The following is a 19,815-nucleotide window of genomic DNA, read 5'->3' on the forward strand; positions in this document are numbered from 1 at the left end:
ATTCTTTTCCGGTATAGAGGGTTCAGTCATGTATTGTCTAATATTTTGAATGTGCAATTCGAAATGAACCAGGACAAATTTTGAAAAGCTTTTGCCAGATAAAAACTTGGCTTCAATGAAATGTAAAATATTTGCGTTACATGACAAATTGCGGAGTCAGAAAATAATGACAACCAATGAAGGAGTCAATAAATTAGTTGGCCTCTAATTGTATTAGTTCACACCTTCTTCGTCATACCTATACCCAATCAATATGAAAATAATGGCGAACTAATGATAGAGCTAGGACTAAGTAATCACCATCAATTATTCCATTTGTTCAATCTACTTCCATTTTAGTTTTAAACAATCATTGTACAACGATACCACGCTCTTATGCCAAGGTTAGTATAGATTATTAGCCGAGGAGAAAGTTTACTGACTCGACAAAACGCTGTTGGGAATGAAATTATCGATGATGTGCTGAAAATAAGAAATCTATATACATCAACATGTACTAGTATCGATATTCAATTTAAGAATTTTTCCAAATTTGTCTTTCATTGGATATCGCTTTACGTAACGCTTTTCATTTCAGACGCATTTTTTTGGTGAGACGGAACAGTTGCAGGATGTGATTAAAATGATAATGGTTCTTAACGTCTGAATTACATGTAGACGAAATCCAACAGTTACATTCCTACAACATTAGAGCAGTAACTGAGAAAGGTTATGCCCAATGTTCCAGAACTAGCTCACTCAAATGGCGTGAAATTGTCAACGAAAGAACAATCAAGCCGCAATTAAAAGACTTGTGTCACGGGACAATTACACATAAAACATATTGATAATACATAAATAGGTTTTATGATTCTATGATAGTCGAGACTAAAAGGAATAGAATCTCTTTTCAGATTTAAAAGCCTGAAAGTGTCATTATATATATTGGAAAATCACGAAACTTTTATCACGGAATCCATCATAATGGTTATGGTAATTAGTATACGGGTAAGATCAGTATAATAATTTAAAAACCATGAAATTGAATCCAGTATCAATTTCTGTATAAACCATAGTGAACTGTGAAGAAATAATAAGTAACTTGCTGTTGGTATATTCTAAATTTTCAGCATATTTTCGGGATGTTCTTGGATAATTAAAATTTTTATAATATTGGCTCAAGCATAAATCTACCATAGAAACTTCTTAGTTTTGAGGATTTCTGCCGATGATGGATACCTACTGATATGTTGATCAGAGATCTCCAGAACTGTACGGATTTTGAGTTCTGTTTTGTCAGCGATGATTCGGAATATTTCACCTCTCAGATCTCAGTAACGTCACAAGTATTTGCTATTAGTGTTCTTATTCTAACTTGTATTATCGGAAACTGTTTATTGTTTTATGCAATCTTCAAATGTTCCAAAAGATCAAGTGCTTTAGCCATCTTGCTCCTGAATTTAGCGATTGTGGATATTTTGGTTGGTGTTGTTGTTTTACCAATGTGGATTGTGTCGACTGTGAATTTGGGATGGCCTTTCCCACATAACATGTGTGAATTTGTGGGCTTCCTGACGGTTGTTTTGATGTTGTGCTCAATATTATCATTGTGTACCATAGCTGTCGACAGATATTGTTGTATCGCCTTCCCATTCCGTTACCCGGTTTTAGTGACTGTGCCTAGACTAAACATATTAGTAGTTTGCTTATGGGTTTACTGTATCTTGGTGGCTGTTTTTCCATTGTTTGGATGGGGTGATTATCGTTTCCAGCCGCAAACAGTTCCCATATGTAACCCAGTTTGGGTGACAGAAATAGCATTTGCGATATTTTTAGTTCTTTCTGGGATAGTACTTCCGGTTATTTTGATGTTGTTTTCGTACGCGAAAATAGTGGTGATTGCCAGAGATCATATACGACGAATTGACATCGTGCAGAGACATATAGAAATGCCTTCCACTGTAAACAATACATCAAACCAAGACCAAAATCACAACACAAAAGACGAGATTCGAATGCAGCCTTCTAGATTTTCTAAAAGTTTAAAAATGGTTCAGAAGGTGTTTATTGCTGTGGGTAGGTCATCAAACTTTTAGTCACTTTATATAATCACCTCAAGGGCCAGTCTACCATATAAAATACATGGCTTCATGACAAAACCATCATTAAACATTTGTATTTAAGGAGTCTATTGGCTTTGGTGCTTTGCTGGTGGCAATTGCCGTGATGCGATTGTTGTCAAAGTTAGGTGGTCAAACTCTTACTATAGAAGAGTTTCGTCTCAATGCTATCAGAGTTAACGCGAATCGCAGAGATCGCAGAATGTTAAACAAAACCTACTTTATATAACCACACATTCTCGTCATTTTTAACAGTTCCATTCGTAAATCAACCGCACGAAGAATTTTTGAAATGTTCAAAGACAATAACTTCAAAGTAAAATTTTTCAAATTTATATGCTTTATAATCAAAAAAAAACATTTTTATAATTTCTTTGACTTTGAATAACTTAAACATTGTATTGAAGTATCAATTGATTTACTTGGAACAATATAACTTTCAATACTGTCTACATTATTGTGCTTAATAATTCATTAAGATAGTGGAGATCAAAACAAAGTTAAAATTGAGAAGTAGAAATTAATTTAGCTACTTGACAGCACTAATATAATATCTGACAAAACAGTCGATGAACGATCATAATATCATAGCCATTCTCTTTCAGTTAATCAATAATTAGAACAAAACTATAGTAGAATACCTTCACTGCATATAAACTCCAGTATTATATTATATTCTGTAGTATGTCTAAAAGCTTTAATTGTCTAAAGTGAAATGAAATATTGAAACGATCCGCCTGGTTAATAAGGGACTAGATCCCAGCCAGATAAGTCCAATCCAAAGTGCGAGTCATTTTCTGCGAAATCAGTATTTCGGTAAAACCGAAGACATTCTTAGACAAATGACATGCAGTTGAAAAATTTTATTTGAATTTTTGTTAACGAAAGAAAAACTTTCAATTCTGAGCTCACTGTGGTACGCCGTTACCATCATCTTCACAATGTCAATTCTAATACCATGACCGCAATATCCATCTTTCTTATATCACAGAAATTTGTAAATACAACAATTTGATTGGATTGTACGTGAGCGAATACAGTCAATCATAGCCCTCGACAGACAGACTGTAAACTGTCTGATTGACTGTATCCTCTACTGTACAATCAAATCGCTGCATCCCGTGCATCAAGAAAGATGGCTTTTGCGGTATCAGACGAAGTTCGTACTCGCTTGACATTGTGAAGATGTGTTATCTTTGGCATAACTAAATCTACATGTCATTCATGTAACATAAGAATTTCATGTCACGAGTGCATCTTCGATTATTTCTCATGTTATTTTAATCGGTAACCGCATATCTTTGTGTATTTTAATATATAGATTTATTGATAAAAGTCTGTAATCGAATGAGTAACCCAATTATCAAATCTATATCTTCATCTCTCATCAACGTCACACAACAACAAGTTGCACTGGTTTGATGGAGTTGCCAATAGTTACTTATCATAAATCAAATAAAATAAAAAGTTTCAAGGTATTAGTATTGATCCAATCAATAAATCGTAATTGATCACATGATCAACTGACGGTAAATCGTCGGAAGTACGATAAAGGTAAGAAAGGAACTTGAATAAACAAAAAGTTCATAACCGATTTGTCGAAACTTTCTCTGGATTGTTCTCTAGATTGGTAAAAAATTCAGCTCTGTTTAGAGCAGTTCCTTGGGGTGTGTCCACTTGTTTGAAACGTACAAAACCCTTTTTTAAAAAAATAAACTCCAGTAATAAGGTAGCTAATTAGATGTCTTTTCTAAAAATATTTTTATTAATGTCAAAAAACAAAGTAATGATTATAACATGTGAAAAACTGCCTTTTTACAGATGAGGTTTTTTTTTGCATTTTGATTGACAAACACCAAGAATGATTTTAACAAAACATTTGCGTACAAAAGGAAGCGAAATTTAAAATATATTTTATTTAATCGGTGCTGGCGTACACCCCCCTTTAAATAACGACTGAGTTTATATTTAATATTGATAACATGTGTCACAAAAAGATAAAAAAGAAATATGAAAAAAATAATTAAAAGTGGTGAAATCATTGCCAAAATGCTTGGAAAAATCATTGACCAAATGCTTGGAAAATTCATTGCCCAAATGCTTGGAAAAACGATTGCCCAAATGCTTGGAAATAGAATAGCTTGTTTATTAAGCGTTCGTGTAGATATATATTTCTCCACATTTTGGGTTTCAATGAGAGAATTTGTATTGCGACTCTAATGTTCGATTGGTAATACATAATGAGAAAATGATATGCGAATGTTATATATTGTCTGTAATCAAACATTGATTAAACATAAAATTATTACAGTTATTCTGAGATTCCATTAGAAACTGGATAATAATATTCCATTAAAACTGTGAATAATGGCACATTAGGGTGGAAATAGCGTAAATCGAAAACTTAAGGTGTGATGTCAACAATGTTAATGACTAAATAATAAATACATTTATCAAAATAACAGTTTTTCTTGGTCATGGTCTCGGCTTTCAGAATCTGAACAAAGAACTTCGAGTAGCCTTGTCTTCAAACAAAATGATCTAATTTTTGTTCATTAGTTGATGACGTTAAAAGGTTAATGATTTTAATGATGAGAAAATTCTTTATTAAGGATAGTTCTTTAAGTAATTTTAGAAAACGAAGATATCCTTGATTAAAGGGATTGTAAAGAGGTTTTCTTAACCTTTTATATGTATCGTGGACGTTGTTAGCGTTTATTTGCCCCGTTCCAATTTAAGTCAGAGGACTATTGTTCTTGCAATTCCCTTACAAAAAGCATTTTTAGGACGTCGTGCATAAAGTTTCGATAACCGCCTCAAAATCCCTCTAAGATATCCTACATCCGCTTTAAGATTTATAATGGGATTATCGCCAAGAATAAATGAGTTCGCGGTTCAGCTTACATCGAGTCGACAAGCAATGAACAGACCGTTGTACCGACAAACGGACGTAGCCTAGATGAAAGATGGCACATGTTGTCGTATATTAACGGATACGGAAATGATATCAAATCTTATCTGTAATTTATTCATTTTCTTTCATTTCAGGTGTTTTCTTTCTGTGTTGGGGTCCATATGTCATTCTGAACTTTTGGTCTGTCAACAACGAACATAAAGCAGTTCCTTATGTCGCCGATTTACTTGTAACCTTACTCGCCTTTGCAAATAGTTCCATAAATCCGGTTATTTTTATTCTACTCAATAAAGAGTACAGAAAAACTATTCATGACCTAAGAAATGTGCTAATCGGGTTGTGTCAAACTAACAGAGTTATTCCCCTTACACATTCTTCCGGATATGATATCAGTGGTTACAGAGACTATGACTTAGAAAAACGTTCAACGGCGGGAAACGGTGTAGCCCGACGACCAGTTATACAGGAAGTGCCTTTTACCTCAGGTTATGATTCGGACATTGATAACGAAACTCAAAAAGTGTCATGATTCATAAACCGATGAGGGTCATCTATATTATTCAATAGTTATTTATGACAAGATCTTTGAAATGATCTTTCGGAAATGAATGGTAGATTTGGTTGGGTCTCCTTGGGCCAAACTCTGTAATTCCGGCATTTCACTATTATTTGTCAAGTGATGGTAGTGTTGCGACCTGAATGGCCTTAAAATCTTTAGTGGATGATTCTGAAACGTATTTGTATTTAATGTTATATTATGATTATCGGTTCACCAATGATAGCCTACATTTTATTATCATTTTAAATTCATACGTCACTAAGTTTTTTTTTCACTTTGTTTACAAATGCTTGTAGTCCTGAACGACCAGCCTCTAAAATTTGAACTACCAGAATCACGTGATTACAGGTACATGTACTTGACAATCTGGACACAGTTCCGTTAAATAATAGCTGCTGTTCATTATGATATGTTGCAGAGCGCTGACAGAGCTTTCACGGTAGACCGTTTGTACTCGTGCGATAACTTCCCGGTATAGACTCAACATTTTAGTACTTATTCGTACGACATTTTCATAGAAAACATCAATATTGTTCAATATGATAATTGGATGGAAATAGATTAATATGAAGAACCAATTTATGAAGCAAATTTATTATATTTTTAATTGGCTGCGTTAGAAAAAGTTGTCACTAATGCCATTGTTAGAAATGCCAAACTTATTAAACTAAACTAAATAGGCTAATTATATACACGTCTTGGAAAATGTATTGTTGGCACTTATGTCCGTCAATTGCATAGGAAGCGCCAGCCTGCCGAGACTGGGGGTACAAATAGGGGGCAGACTGACTCAATGGGAGAAGGGGGGTTAATTGTCGAGGTGGAATTCAAATAGCGGCGACTTTGTGGTTCTTCCAAGAAAATTGTCGAAAAATTGAATTGATTTGGTGCATTCTGACACATATTTTGGCACAAAAGGCGATATTAAATTTGAATTAAGTTGACAATAATGGAAATAACTTTTTTAGTTATTTTTAGTTAAAAAGGAACGGAGTACATGGCATGCTACAATCATTTTAAGCTTCTTTAGTTTTAAACCGCAATGCAGGTAAATGAGAACTGAGAAATAAAATCTTGACTGGACAACGATAAATAAAAACACTGGTATTTATAATTTTGTGATCAAGTGTGTATCTTTATTTACCTATCAAATATCATTAATGATATATAAGTACAAAATACACAAAGCAATTCATTCCGAACCATATTCTTATTATCTGCATTCGATAACTATTTCAATTTTCTTAACCAGATCATTCAATATACATTAGTTTCTCTATATTTCAACGAGTTTCTCCCGCGAGCAATCTAAGATATACCATCAATATATCACAGAAGTATACGAATGTGTTGTGTAAACCAGGAAAGCTAAGATCTGAATATTTTGTGAAAAATTGTAAATGAGAATCCGAAGAAAAATAACAACAACGACTTCGGAGTGGGTGTACAAATATGCATAGAATCCGGATTACACATGACCTAAATTCTGCCGGCTGAATATAGGTCATCTGGAAACATAATTCGTTATCATGTGTGCTAAGTAAATTCAAATGCCTTTTTCTAAGATTACTACTAAAAGAAACTCGCTATAAAGCAAACTATTCAATGCCATGCCAATGTGTTATATTTCACTCGTGTGAAAATAACACAATTAGGGTGGTGGGGGGGGGGGGATTTATAGCTTGGGTGGTTTTAAAAGGTTTGTTAAATGTATTAAGGAGCCAAGATTATGAAAAGGGGGAGGAGGGGACGTACTATCGTATTATTGAAGTTCCACATACCACAAATCTCGAAACAACGAGAATATTTTGAATCTATTTCCAGTTCGTAGGAAACGTACTTCGTCACCGGTGTAAATTTTAATAATTTGGATTGCTAACATTAACTGCGCACGTAGAACTACAATAATACTCTATGAGATGAATCAAGATAAAGAATATACTCTTAAAACCTCTTTTAAGAGAATGTCTGCACCAAAACGTTTAAATTATAATTTCAAGTAAGGAAGGGCTAGAGCGTGATCCCCGCGTCTGAGCAGGAAATTATGTGCTGAAAATTTAGAGTTTCTTGAAGAAAGTGACAAATAGTCTGTTGTACTGACCAGTGAGAAAGGTATTCGGTAAAGAGAAGGTTTAAAAGAAGTCAATCACAGTAGATGATCAACATATGAAAGGCAGAAGGAAAGGGAATTTTTCTGAAGGATGACGTAGAGGGTCAGAAGTAAGTTATAGCACTAAATATCATGAAAATAATCATTCATGAATAGAAGGTGATATCCATTATATACGTAGGTATACATGATTCATTAGTCATTGAGATGCATCTATGAACACTTGAAGAACATTAAAAAATGAGAACATTTGAAAATAGTTCAAATTTTCGTGAAATTATAGAATGTAATTTAGTGGACATGATTAAGGTTTTAAAATATAGTCTCACATTGTCAGACTCTCCATGGTATAGTCTGGCAGTGTCAGAGCATGATAAACATGTCAATCAAAGGGTGTAGTTTAACATCCGATCATGTGAGTTTAACAGAATGCTCACGAGAAATAAAACGCGTCACCAAAAGGCGCATTACAAGATATCAGCACGCGATAATATATGAAAAGATTTTTTTTGTTATGAAAATGTAAAATGATTTGGACAGTTTCAAAAATGAAAGACTATTTTGGTCGGTTCTTGGTTGTAAATTATTATGATCGTGGTACAAATTTAATTTGAACCGGTCTATCTGGTGTCATGACAGTATTTAAAGTTGGTTCAACAGGTTCGTGATGATATTCCAATTTAAAATTCTGGATAATCTGAAATAAAATAGACACATTTTATTAGTCCATTTCGTTACTGGATAAGGTACTTATTAGACTTTGATTTTCCGGGCGGGTTATGAACAGAAAATTGTCACAGATTGGTAAGCGATGATGACAGCTTGGAAATGTCAGCGGGGCTCTACGTGCTGTATAATCGAAACGTAATTTGAGTAACAAAGAGACATCAATGCGTTAAAATCTGCTTAATAAGTGTGAAGAATTTTCTTTGGTTGATCGAACAATAGTTTAGAAAGAAAAAAGAAAGAAAGAAAGTATCTAACATAGTGGAATTACCTTAGTTAACATGATGTGCATTTCTTGTTCAGCAAATCGACGACCAATACACATTCTAGCACCATGGCCCCATATTAAATTAGATAAGGATTTAGTTTGACTGTCCATTTTACTTTCACGTAACCATCTTTCTGGTTTAAATTTCTCGGGTTCGGGGAAGATTTTGGCATCACTGTACATACCATACAGATTGGCTTGGACATGAGTCTAAAATTAGGAATTGAATTGGCATGGATATATATGATGTTGATAAAATAAAAGAAATATTTCCTCTGTTAAGATAGTGTTCAATACATCAATATAAATACTCCAAATTCGCGGATACAAACGCAACAAAGAAGTCTGCAAGATCAATTCCAAGCGGTTCGGTCAAGGACCGGCTGGTAAAAAGGTCCCCCGTCAACCCAAGTTGTTATCCTTGTAAAAAATAGTTGTTCCTTTCCTGCTAGAAAATCTTACAAACGCTTCATTTTCATGCCAGATCAACCACTTGCATCATTGTCAGAGAAAATCGCTGTAAATTTTTGAAAGCCCAAAGCATAAAATGGTTATGTCGTTCTATTTGGATCTGGGGGTTTAAATTTGCTTATAATTTGTAAACAAAGAGACATATAATTGCTCGAGTCCCCGATTGAACCTATTTTCTAGATATTATTTGATGATAAGCTTTCCGGCAATAAGTAAATTGAAAAAGGTTTAAAACTCACCCCAGCTGGAATATTGTAGCCACCGACTTCTAAATTTTCAGGTAAAAATCGACTAGTAGCATAGGTGATAGGGTATTTTCTACAAGAGAGGGAACATAATGTTAGGAATAAATATTTGTTTTAATCATTAAGGTATGAATGATCAGACCAATATGAATTCATGAAATGATCTAGCATTCAACAACAAAATAATGATGTATGCACCAAAATCAGGAGCTTAAAAAATGATTAACTTTCCATTCAAAATACATTGAAAAGATGACTTTCAGTTTTATACAATAAAATTTCATAGTGTCTGAAGAATTTTCTTAAACGGAAGAACTATTGTAGTTATGGCATAAATCGCCTTCCAGATCTACCCCATCACTCTAACTCACCTAAATGTTTCTTTTAACACAGCTTTAACATAAGGTAATTTTGACAGAGCTTGAGGTGTGACATCTTCTTTATTTGGTAAAACAGTGTTAATTTCGTTAAACATTGTTTGCTGTGCTTCTGGGTTGGTGGCTAGATTATATAAACACCACAAACTGGCATTGGAAGTCTGCAAGTTGTAAAAATGTAAAGAAAACATAATAATAAAATGTTACACATGTATAATGATTATCCAATTTGACGTTTATTTCATGGGGCCATTCAAATAACGTTAAATTACGTAAAGTATAAAGGTAGTTTTTGACAATCCTTGATGGTGCATTTAATAGCTTTTCCGGAATGCTATAAAATAAGTAAGCCATCAAATGGATGAGTAATCGTTCTGAAATTTGACAGGTTAAGACATTTTTTAGGAAAGGGATGGTGAAAGCTCTAAGTTTCCTTGAGTTTGAGGACCAAAAACTCAAAACGATGCATTTGCAGCATTTTGAGGTACTTAAATTAACATACAATAAATTAAATACATTCTTACCGTTTCAACAGCAGCACTCAATAGATCGACAGCATTAGATGTGACGTCAGAGGTTGACAATGATTTCTGGGATATGAGATGAGTGAGGAAAGCTCCTTTTTCTTGGGATGTGGAGGGATCGGCGTTTTGTAATTTTTCAATTTTCTGAAAAGAAAGAAAATTATATTTTATGTTTTAGATTGATGTAAGGTTATAATAAATGCTGTGATGTTGCAGGTGGCTTCTCCACAAATGAAGTTTGGAGATCGAGAAAATAACATAAGTATCTTAAAAGGGCATACTGAATGTCTGATTACAGAATTATGTATCTAGTATACTATTTGTTTTATTCAAACATATTTTGAAAAACTGTAAACAATAAGAAAATATTTACCACTGTCGGCCTATTTCAGTAGTGCTCAATACATCAATTGTAGAGCGATAAAGAAGTATAAGACAGAACCTGAAACATTTTTCATGAAAATCTGACATGTTTCGGGTTCTGTTAATATTTCATCCGGAGAATAAATAATTTGCAGGATATTCAATAAGGACTACACAGTAATATTGTTAAAATACTCTAATGTGCAAGTCAAACTTTCTTCTACAGAAGTTATAAATAAAAAATACCTTATCTACGAATTCTCTGCCTACTTCCATGATTCTGTCTGATAATTTTTCAAATTCCTGCCATTTCTTGGTTCGGAAAACTTTGTACATTGGTAAATTATACATTAGTTGTTGCATCAAACGGAAGTATTTTTGTAAAGTATCAATAAATTCCTGAGCAAGTTCTGTGGGTTTTTCGTTTAAACAACCGATTCGTTCTTCAAAAAGGAATGTACCAATGGCTGAAAATACCGATGACATATTTATAAGATCTACTCTAAACCTTTTCTTTGATAATATCGATCAATACCATTATATTATCCCCGTTCAGTGCATTTATTCTTGCTAAGCTTAAAGGCTGCTGAACATTAACCAAAGTAAATACTTCACAACGGCAATTGTTTCAGAAATAACAACATGTGACAAGTTAATTTAATTTCTTTCACAGGAAATTCAAAGAGAATCTTCGTGACCATTTTATAACTTTCATAACTGAAAAAATGGTCGTGGTCTATGAGAAAAACCATTTAGTAGAAACCCCTTTCAGTGTTTTTTTAACCCTTCAACGGTAAAAAACAATATGTAACAAATAACAGCACGCCACACTCCCAACAATTACATTTGAAAACTTACATTCCATGGCCCATTTAAAGATTTGTTTATCAAGTTGCTGAATTTCTCCTGAAGCATCTCGACTACTAGACAGATGTGTAATAAAATCATTGGCTACAACATTCATTGGCTGAGAAAAGTCTTGAACTTCATTTAACATTAACATTTTCTTAATGACGGCAGATCTTTGACGGTGCCATTCTTCTCCTTGTCTAAAATATATTAATTTAAAAAACAACTTATAACTTGAAATATTCCTATATTTGGACACGAGTGTATGTACGTACATGACCAATTTGTTCGTGTAAATGCCTTACAATTCCAGTTGCATTCTCTTATAAACGTTTGACTTGGATGGTAGTTGTCCCATATGAATGATGAAGGTTATCATATACTTACGAATTAACAAGACCAAGTCCGATTCCTTTCTGTTCTCTGTAAAAGGCCATGGGCTCCATCTCTTTTCTGTTGGGAAATTTACCGTCGGCTCGGATAACTTTGGCATATTCAGCAGGATCACTGATAACTACTGTGTCAATGGGTCCTATACTTTCTTTATAAACTGGACCGAATTCAATAGATCGAACTTTAAAGGCCTGCACAAATTAAAACAAAACCAATATAAATACCTGTACATCCATCTTTATCGAAACTAACAAAATAGAGACATCGCTTATCTGGTAATAACAACTCTGCTTATTTGGTTGTGTTTTGTCCCACTGCTCGTCGCTATTAATTTTTTACACCCGAGAAGTCCTTAAATTCGCGTTTAACTTTGTGTACTTTTGTGAACCAAGATTCTAAGGCCATTGTCAATTGAAGTTTTCTTTTCAGTTCCAGCAAAAAATCCAACTTTAACTTTTAGCAGAAATCAAAAGTATACGGAACAAAACAGAGATTTGATTGGTTGTGTTATTGTTGAAAAGTGGTCTTTAGACTGATTCAAATGCAAATTAACCACCATGTAAATATGTTTAATAGCAAAGAAAGCGACAATATATATGTATAAGAGAAATTTGATTTAGAGACTCTGCCACCAGGGCTCGCGATTATAATAAAGCTAAACATAATAAACTCACTTCAAACATTTTATCAAATCTGAGACCATCTTTTTTGAAATAATCTAATAAACTTCCTAATATTGGTAAACCTTTAGGTCCTGGGACGTGTTCAAATGATTTGATGCCTGTTTCTTTGGTTAATTCTTGTGGCTCAACTTTTGGCTCGATTGGATTCACTATACTTTCTACTTTTTCAAAGGTACTTCGGAAGGGGCACTGAAAAGGAATAATACTAATGATCAATTCAGTGGAGTAATTGATATGGATTCTAGGAAATTTTTTTTAGCCAATTGATAACTTCACGAAACGAAGAACCTCTTATTTCCGAGCTCTTTCGTATTTTTTCTTTTTATGAAATCGCCGCGAATTACCATTAATTCTCAACTCGTGCTCATATAATTTGAAACTGTTGTATTTTTTTTAATCAGAACCCTACCATTCTAAGAAACTAGCCCCACTTGATCTCATTAGAAATTTATGATTTTAATTTAATTAGGATGTGACCGTCAACATTTACCATTTCTTTCAATATTTTTATTGTAACTGTAATAATTATTAATTTAAAAATAAATAGTAATTTTATTCGGTTCACCCGATAAGTCATGTTTGTTAAATAGTTTTCGACTTCCTGAAAGTTCTCAACAGCAACTTGTATAGTTTGATGTCTTTTGTTCTTTCATCAGAACCCCGCCATTCTCCGAAACCAGTCTTACTTGCTACGGGATTATATAATAATGCTTTGAATTCATTTTTCTAATTCCAATTTCTATTATTAAATTTAAAAACGACGTTACTTACGGTTCCAAGTGTTAACGGATCCACCTCGATGACTCTAGCACTTTGTTTATGGGCGACAGACGTGGATACAACTCGTTTGGTAGCTATTTCTGGTAAAGCAGTCACAGCTATTTTGGCGAAGGTTTTTGGTATCAAACTTGACATTTTTATTCTGAAAAGTTTTGAATAAAATTTAAATGAAGTTACTTTATGGAGAATGATTGGTTAAACTTAGCAAAATGCCCTTTTAACATTACCCAGCTATGTCCGTTTTCATACTCAATTTCATACTGAAATTTCGTTCTTCACAAGGATAAGTTGACGTGAACTCAACAAGGAAACAAATATAGATTCCACACATCATTAAATGTATATATATATAGTAAAGAAACGATAGAACAGCTAAATATGAGCTAACATACTGGATGATTAAAATAATTAAAACTTGTTATAAACGACACCGAGACAATGAGACTCAATGGTCGCAAAAAAATGCGAAAGCAATAAAATCCACTTCCGCACTAAAAAAAATCAAAACTAGATACAATTAAAAATTTAAAAAATTAACTATATGATCTAAGTAAACTACTATATCCCCAGTAGCTTTAGCTCTCTGAAAATGTCGTCTCGATGACAAATCCAATTGCATAGTAGCATCAGTTGGTGAGTGGATGCGGATTTTGTGGCTAACGGGGCATATAAAAACAACATTGTCAAAGACAAATATCAAATATTTTCTTACCTTTTTGTTCTTCTTAAGTTTCTTCAAAAGTTCCGTTTTAATTAAATTTTGTTGTTTAAAACCCTTGGCAGTTGTAATAAATGGCCGAATAAATTAATTTAATAAAATCAAAAAATTCTGCCAAGGGTATAAAGAGTATCCAAGCAAGTCTTCAGCCCGAGTGAGCATCGAATTTTGGATGTAGCTGGTATTTATAGTCCCAGACGACACGCAATATGCGCGTGACAGTACCAGAATAGCCACAAGGTGCGATACAATTCCACTGGCCAGCTGATACCAAACGAAGAATCCATATGGAACCTGTTAAAATTATCAATTATCCGCCTACGACTTGTGCCAAGATCCGTCTCACGTCGTGATAATTCCAAATTAATGAATAAATCGGTCCATGGACATCCCGAGAGGTATCAACAGACCATATGCTACTTGAAATCTTATATAATTCTATGGTAAACTAGTTTATAAAACTAATAAAAACTCGGTTTTAAATACTATTTTCAAAGCTAAATTGGCTATGTTTAGAAATTGCACATTATATAAAAATATTTTTTTTAAGATGCTATTTTAGTTTATTCTAAGCTGCAAAACAAATAAATCGATTTTTACTTACAATTTTAACTCGTACACGTACACGGACATTTTAAAAAGAGAAATACAACAACGTTTAGTCACCTGGCTATACCCTTGAATAGATGTATTGATTCATCTTTGCGGGGTTTATATGAAGAAATGTGTCTCTTTATTTTGAGAGTATAGGAGAAGAGTTGTTGCTTATATTTTCCTAGTCTGAATCAGGGTTCAATTCAAGCGGTATCGCTTCATAATTTGTCATTCAAAGTAACTCTTTTCGCTATCCAATATTTTTTATGATGCAAATTAAAATTTTGCACGACGACCTACGAATCAAATTAAATTGTTTATTTTTCATGATAATTTTTGTCGAATCTAGATACACTTGGTGGTCTCTATAAACCTTAAAAAAAATATGGATTGTTTAGTTTAGAAATAAGTAGATCCATTGTATCTTTTAAAAAATTTTGGACTTCGATCTGGAGTTTACAATCGGAACATTTTGAATTGATACCGAACTTTCATGAAAAGTGAATCAAAATTATTGATTTACATAACAACGTTTTATAAGCGTTTCATTTCAAGGGAGGAAACCTACTGCAATTCTCTTTGACCACTGCGGCTACTTATGAAAATATTTCAAATTTAACTTTGTGCGCATTATGGTTAAGCAGGGAATCTTTCAAATTCTTTGACGGAGGTGGCCCATGAAAGGTTATTGAAGTTCTGTGATTGGAAGCCATGCACTGAGGCACAAACGTATCATACAAGGATAGAGAATATCTTACACAGACCCTCTGACTATAGTCAACCTCCCCGTCGCTCAGTATTCCTTCTTCCATTTTTCTATGACTCCACTTCCCTTTGACCCTCGATGTACTTCTCTATACACTCCTCACTAATTACGCAGTCCCTTCCCCCTAACTGTCCTTTTGCTTTTCTGATGAGATTTAGACGCTTGCCAAATCTACTAATATTACGCAACGCTCGATGTCTCTATAAACTTTGACCTTTAGTCAATAGATCTATTTTATTTGATTAAATATGAGAAATTATATTGAAAATACTCTCAAATCAAACTCTAATTTTTTTTTTGGGTCAACATTCCACTTTGACGCTGAATGAAAAAATGGTACTATATTCTATTATTGTCCACACTTTTTGCAATGCAGTTACCACAATGAATACGATTGAAATAATGCTTCTGATGAATGTTACTACATTTCACAATTATGACAACAAAAATAAAACAAAAACGAAAGAAAAACCACAGGTACACGTAGGCTTAATTTCATATTTTGAAATCAGATGTCGCACCAGGGTCTATGGCGTAAGTGACACCTATTAGTTCCTAATTAGTGCGTGACAAGCGAGAAAGGTGAGATTATGCCATAAGAGTTCTACATAGTATAAGCTAGCAGCATTTATATATTAAAATGTCATTGATAATTGGGTAGATATAGATAATCTAATTAGTATGTCGAAATATAAAGGTTACATTTAAAGGGACATAACTGCGTAACGATTTTCTGAAATGAACATAACTGCGCCGCGATTTTCTTCATACTACTGTTAAATCCTTTTCGATTTTCAAATGATGTTATAAAGATCAATTTTGGAATTTTTAAACTGAACGCTAGTGACTACTAAAAAAAGAGCATCTAAGTTATTTATTCCATTAACTCTCTGTGGAAATATTCGTAAGCATTGTAAAATTTCAATCTTTTCTGAATGGATATTAATTGAATTAATAGTGTACATGTTGCCTATATCTTTAACATCCAGTTCAATTTTATTTTAAAAAAGACATATGTAAAGGTTCCATAATAAAAACAATAGATCAAATCCAAGTGATTTGAATTATTTGTTCAAAACACCGTGTCGATGGAGCCAAATGTAGCAGTGATAAGGAAAGATAGTCAATTATCTACCAATTCTTTGTAAGATGTTTTTGTACACAAACATAAGGCAGTGTTGAAGGTCAATTCAACGAAAACCCTGTGGCAAACAATGTGTAAAGGAAAGATCTGGCGTTTTGTTAACTGTATAAAACAACCCCCATAATGATGTAAATATGAGTATATTATAATGTACTATTCCGTTGGCAATATCCGACCTTATTAACCTTGTTGTGGTCTATAAATATTATCCCTGGTAGCATACAGTACAAAATTAAAAAATAAAAGACTGGGAATTATTTTGTATAGGGGCCGCATAGAAACATTTAAGATGAAAAGTCTTTCATTTATTTTACAAATAGCTTGGTTAAGTGATTTGTAATGGTTGGAAACATGAACCTGGTCAAATATCCAATACTCTTTTGGTTGTATATATTTTGGTCCGTATATTGTTCCTTCATTAGGTAAAGGCATTTCGACTTATATCAATAAGGATTCAGAGAAAATTGCGTACGGGCAGTATGATAAGTGTGTTTCATCATGTTTACAGTTGGGAGTAACATTTGGATGGTGCTGACCAATAATTGTTGTCATCTCTTCCTCAAGTAATGTAAGACAGCGATAATGTGATGTAGTGATCTACTTTCTATTATTGTCGGGTGTTGTGCACAGAGATTCATTCTGGGACTAATACATGGATCATTGAAATAAAATTGTAACGGGTCCAATCGAAGGAATGGCTGATGGACTCATGGCCCAAAACATTACAGCCTAAATACACCACTGCGCATGTACCTCTAGTACACTCTCATCGTATCACGAATACTGGTTTTGAATGGGGGGTTGATATGGACACGATCGAACACTCTAATCTTGAAAAATGGTAGCAGAAGTTTGTTAATTCGAAAACTCTTTACTAGGATTAACGCCTTGAAAAGGTATCTTCATAATGCCCAGATTCAATAGTTCTAAAATAAAACTCTTAAAATTTCAATGGTATACTAAATAATCAAATATAATACAGAAACATCTTATTCATTCATTTAAGAAATTACTATAGCTGAGTTTATGCAGTCGCCAAATTTGTGCCACCATACTGTTTAAAATACCTGAAATTTAAAAAGAAATATAATCAAGGACTTTATGCCACATATCTTAAGTTAAGAGTCCAGTGTTCGTGCAAGTTGACATACATAACATATAGCTCTGGTTTTAGATAATTTGCTTTCATATTGGATTTCTAGTGGTAACAAGGCAAAGGTGGTGCCTCTCCATGTCCGTGATCAACGGTCAATTTTTCACTGGCTTTCTGCTTTCTTTCTGAGTGATACTGTTTTTACGAGTAATGGGGAGTAATGGGGAAGTATGAAATACAAGATTTGACCAAATTCTTATTTTTGTACACATTCTTTTCCTAATGCTAAATTATAGTAAGATATGTTCGTCAATGGTGTACATTATGCAAATATAATAGGCCTATACATCGTACAAGTCTGTTTAAAACAAATTAACTTACCTTTGCGACTCGAATATATCAAATGGTATTTTATGAACTTGGTTGGTAAGTTTCTCCAATTTATAAGTTAGAAATTTAACATGGTGGAGAAGATCATAACAAAGGTCTTTTGGTGGCGGTGGTGGTGGAGGTGGTCTCATTGGGGGTGGTGGTCCAAAACAGCTTGTGCGTCTGAAATAAATCATCTATAAGCACATGGATATACTCGTAAACTTGGCAGTTAGTTTCTCCTACATGTGAGACAATTGCATTTTAACCAATCGGCGATCGTAGCAAAATAGCCAAAGCCAGAACTGTGAAATGTTAAATACTGTAAATGACCATTAGTCAAACTATAAAATGACCACCTTAGAACAATATTTTATTTGGATGAATCTAATTTCTAATCTAATCTAAATTAACTAGCACTCTTAATTATCGACTGACTGAATATACGAGGGTCAAGGCGCGAATAGAATACTGTATGTGACAATCGATATAGTAAAAACATGGAAATGTATATCCGTCTATATTACCACTCAAGACACCATCTATGGGGGTATAAGATCGTATATATATATCAATTCAGAAAATGGTACATTTCATATAAGTCATGAAAATTATATCACAAGACTACTCACATACTACTACTATGACTAAAACCAACAAACTTCTTGAGATTTTTGAAAGTGATTAAAATACAAGACCATTCAGACCGATTGCTTAACTATAAGGCACGGAAGTTTCCAGTGGTAATATTAAGAGATAAGCGAAAATATAATATATTCATTAATCTAAAAATAATAAAATGTTCTAAATCAATCATTAAATTAGATAGATCATTTCATTTTATTTAAATAATAACTGGAAAAAAAAAACGGATATCTGGATATATAGAAGAGACTTTTGTGGTCAGTAACGGCTTAATTTAAAATATATTGACACATAACTAACTTCTGATATGCTATTCCGAAACATATGCATCTATTCCGGTCTCTGGTGGATATTTTGACAGTTATCGGCTGGAGTAGGGTCAGAAAAACTAGGCCCTGTTTTATGGGGATTTTCCACAAGATGCGTTTATTCTAACATGATATTAAATTATCTTTACGATAAAAGTCTCCACAAAATAGGGCATATTTTTTCTATCTCTACACCAGCCGAATACTTTAAAATATCTATCAGAGACTAGAATAGAAGCAGATGTTTCGGTTACTGATATATTTGACAATATGCTATGCTGTCTGTTAGTGGAAACATGACCCTAAACTATGGGGTGTTCATGTCCTTAGACTGTTTCGAACACATTTATTCATCCTTGAACATCTTAGAATCATTTAACTTACCTCTATTGGATTTCAAAAACGACAAGCATCTAATGCTTTAAAAAAAATCTTATATAGGTGCTCAATGGTACGATAAAATAATGTTATCATTCTATGTGATCATTGTGGATTATCATCAAAGCCATATCCCCGAGCATGCTCTAAAATACATCTTTTAATTAACATACGTGATAGTTGTATGTAGGTCATCGCGCAAAATGAGGAATGGTTATTAGCATGTGTTTTTTTGGGCTTTTCCTCGGCCTCCTCACATTATTTTTTTTTGTAGGAACGCCACTGATAAGGTGGTACTAAGGATAGTAAACTTTAACTAAATAAATAAACAAATGCAATTTTAAAATTATTTATTCAAAGATTAGAAACATGCATGAAACATTGCAACACGATCATCAACCGCTCCCGTTCTATCTTTCAGATTCAGCAAACGGACCAA

At 33.4% G+C, this 19,815-nt stretch overlaps 2 protein-coding genes across 2 annotated transcripts; one reads left to right on the forward strand and one right to left on the reverse strand.

The window, feature by feature from the left end:
• Positions 1–1,226: 1,226 nt before the first annotated feature.
• LOTGIDRAFT_162560 (hypothetical protein) lies at positions 1,227–5,542 on the forward strand (the record flags this gene model as incomplete). The annotated part of the gene is made up of 2 exons (XM_009058533.1): positions 1,227–2,055; positions 5,148–5,542. 2 exons carry the CDS (start codon positions 1,227–1,229, stop codon positions 5,540–5,542), a joined length of 1,224 nt encoding a protein of 407 aa, XP_009056781.1.
• A 1,142-nt stretch (positions 5,543–6,684) lies between these two features.
• LOTGIDRAFT_233081 (hypothetical protein) lies at positions 6,685–13,496 on the reverse strand (the record flags this gene model as incomplete). Its single annotated transcript, XM_009058534.1, has 10 exons — positions 6,685–8,379; positions 8,680–8,886; positions 9,387–9,465; positions 9,764–9,930; positions 10,294–10,437; positions 10,903–11,123; positions 11,515–11,705; positions 11,893–12,089; positions 12,573–12,770; positions 13,353–13,496. 10 exons carry the CDS (start codon positions 13,494–13,496, stop codon positions 8,269–8,271), a joined length of 1,659 nt encoding a protein of 552 aa, XP_009056782.1. The 3' UTR covers positions 6,685–8,268.
• Positions 13,497–19,815: the final 6,319 nt, after the last annotated feature.

The sequence above is a fragment of the Lottia gigantea genome (assembly GCF_000327385.1).
Source record: "Lottia gigantea unplaced genomic scaffold LOTGIsca_34, whole genome shotgun sequence".
Lineage (NCBI taxonomy): Eukaryota > Metazoa > Mollusca > Gastropoda > Lottiidae > Lottia > Lottia gigantea.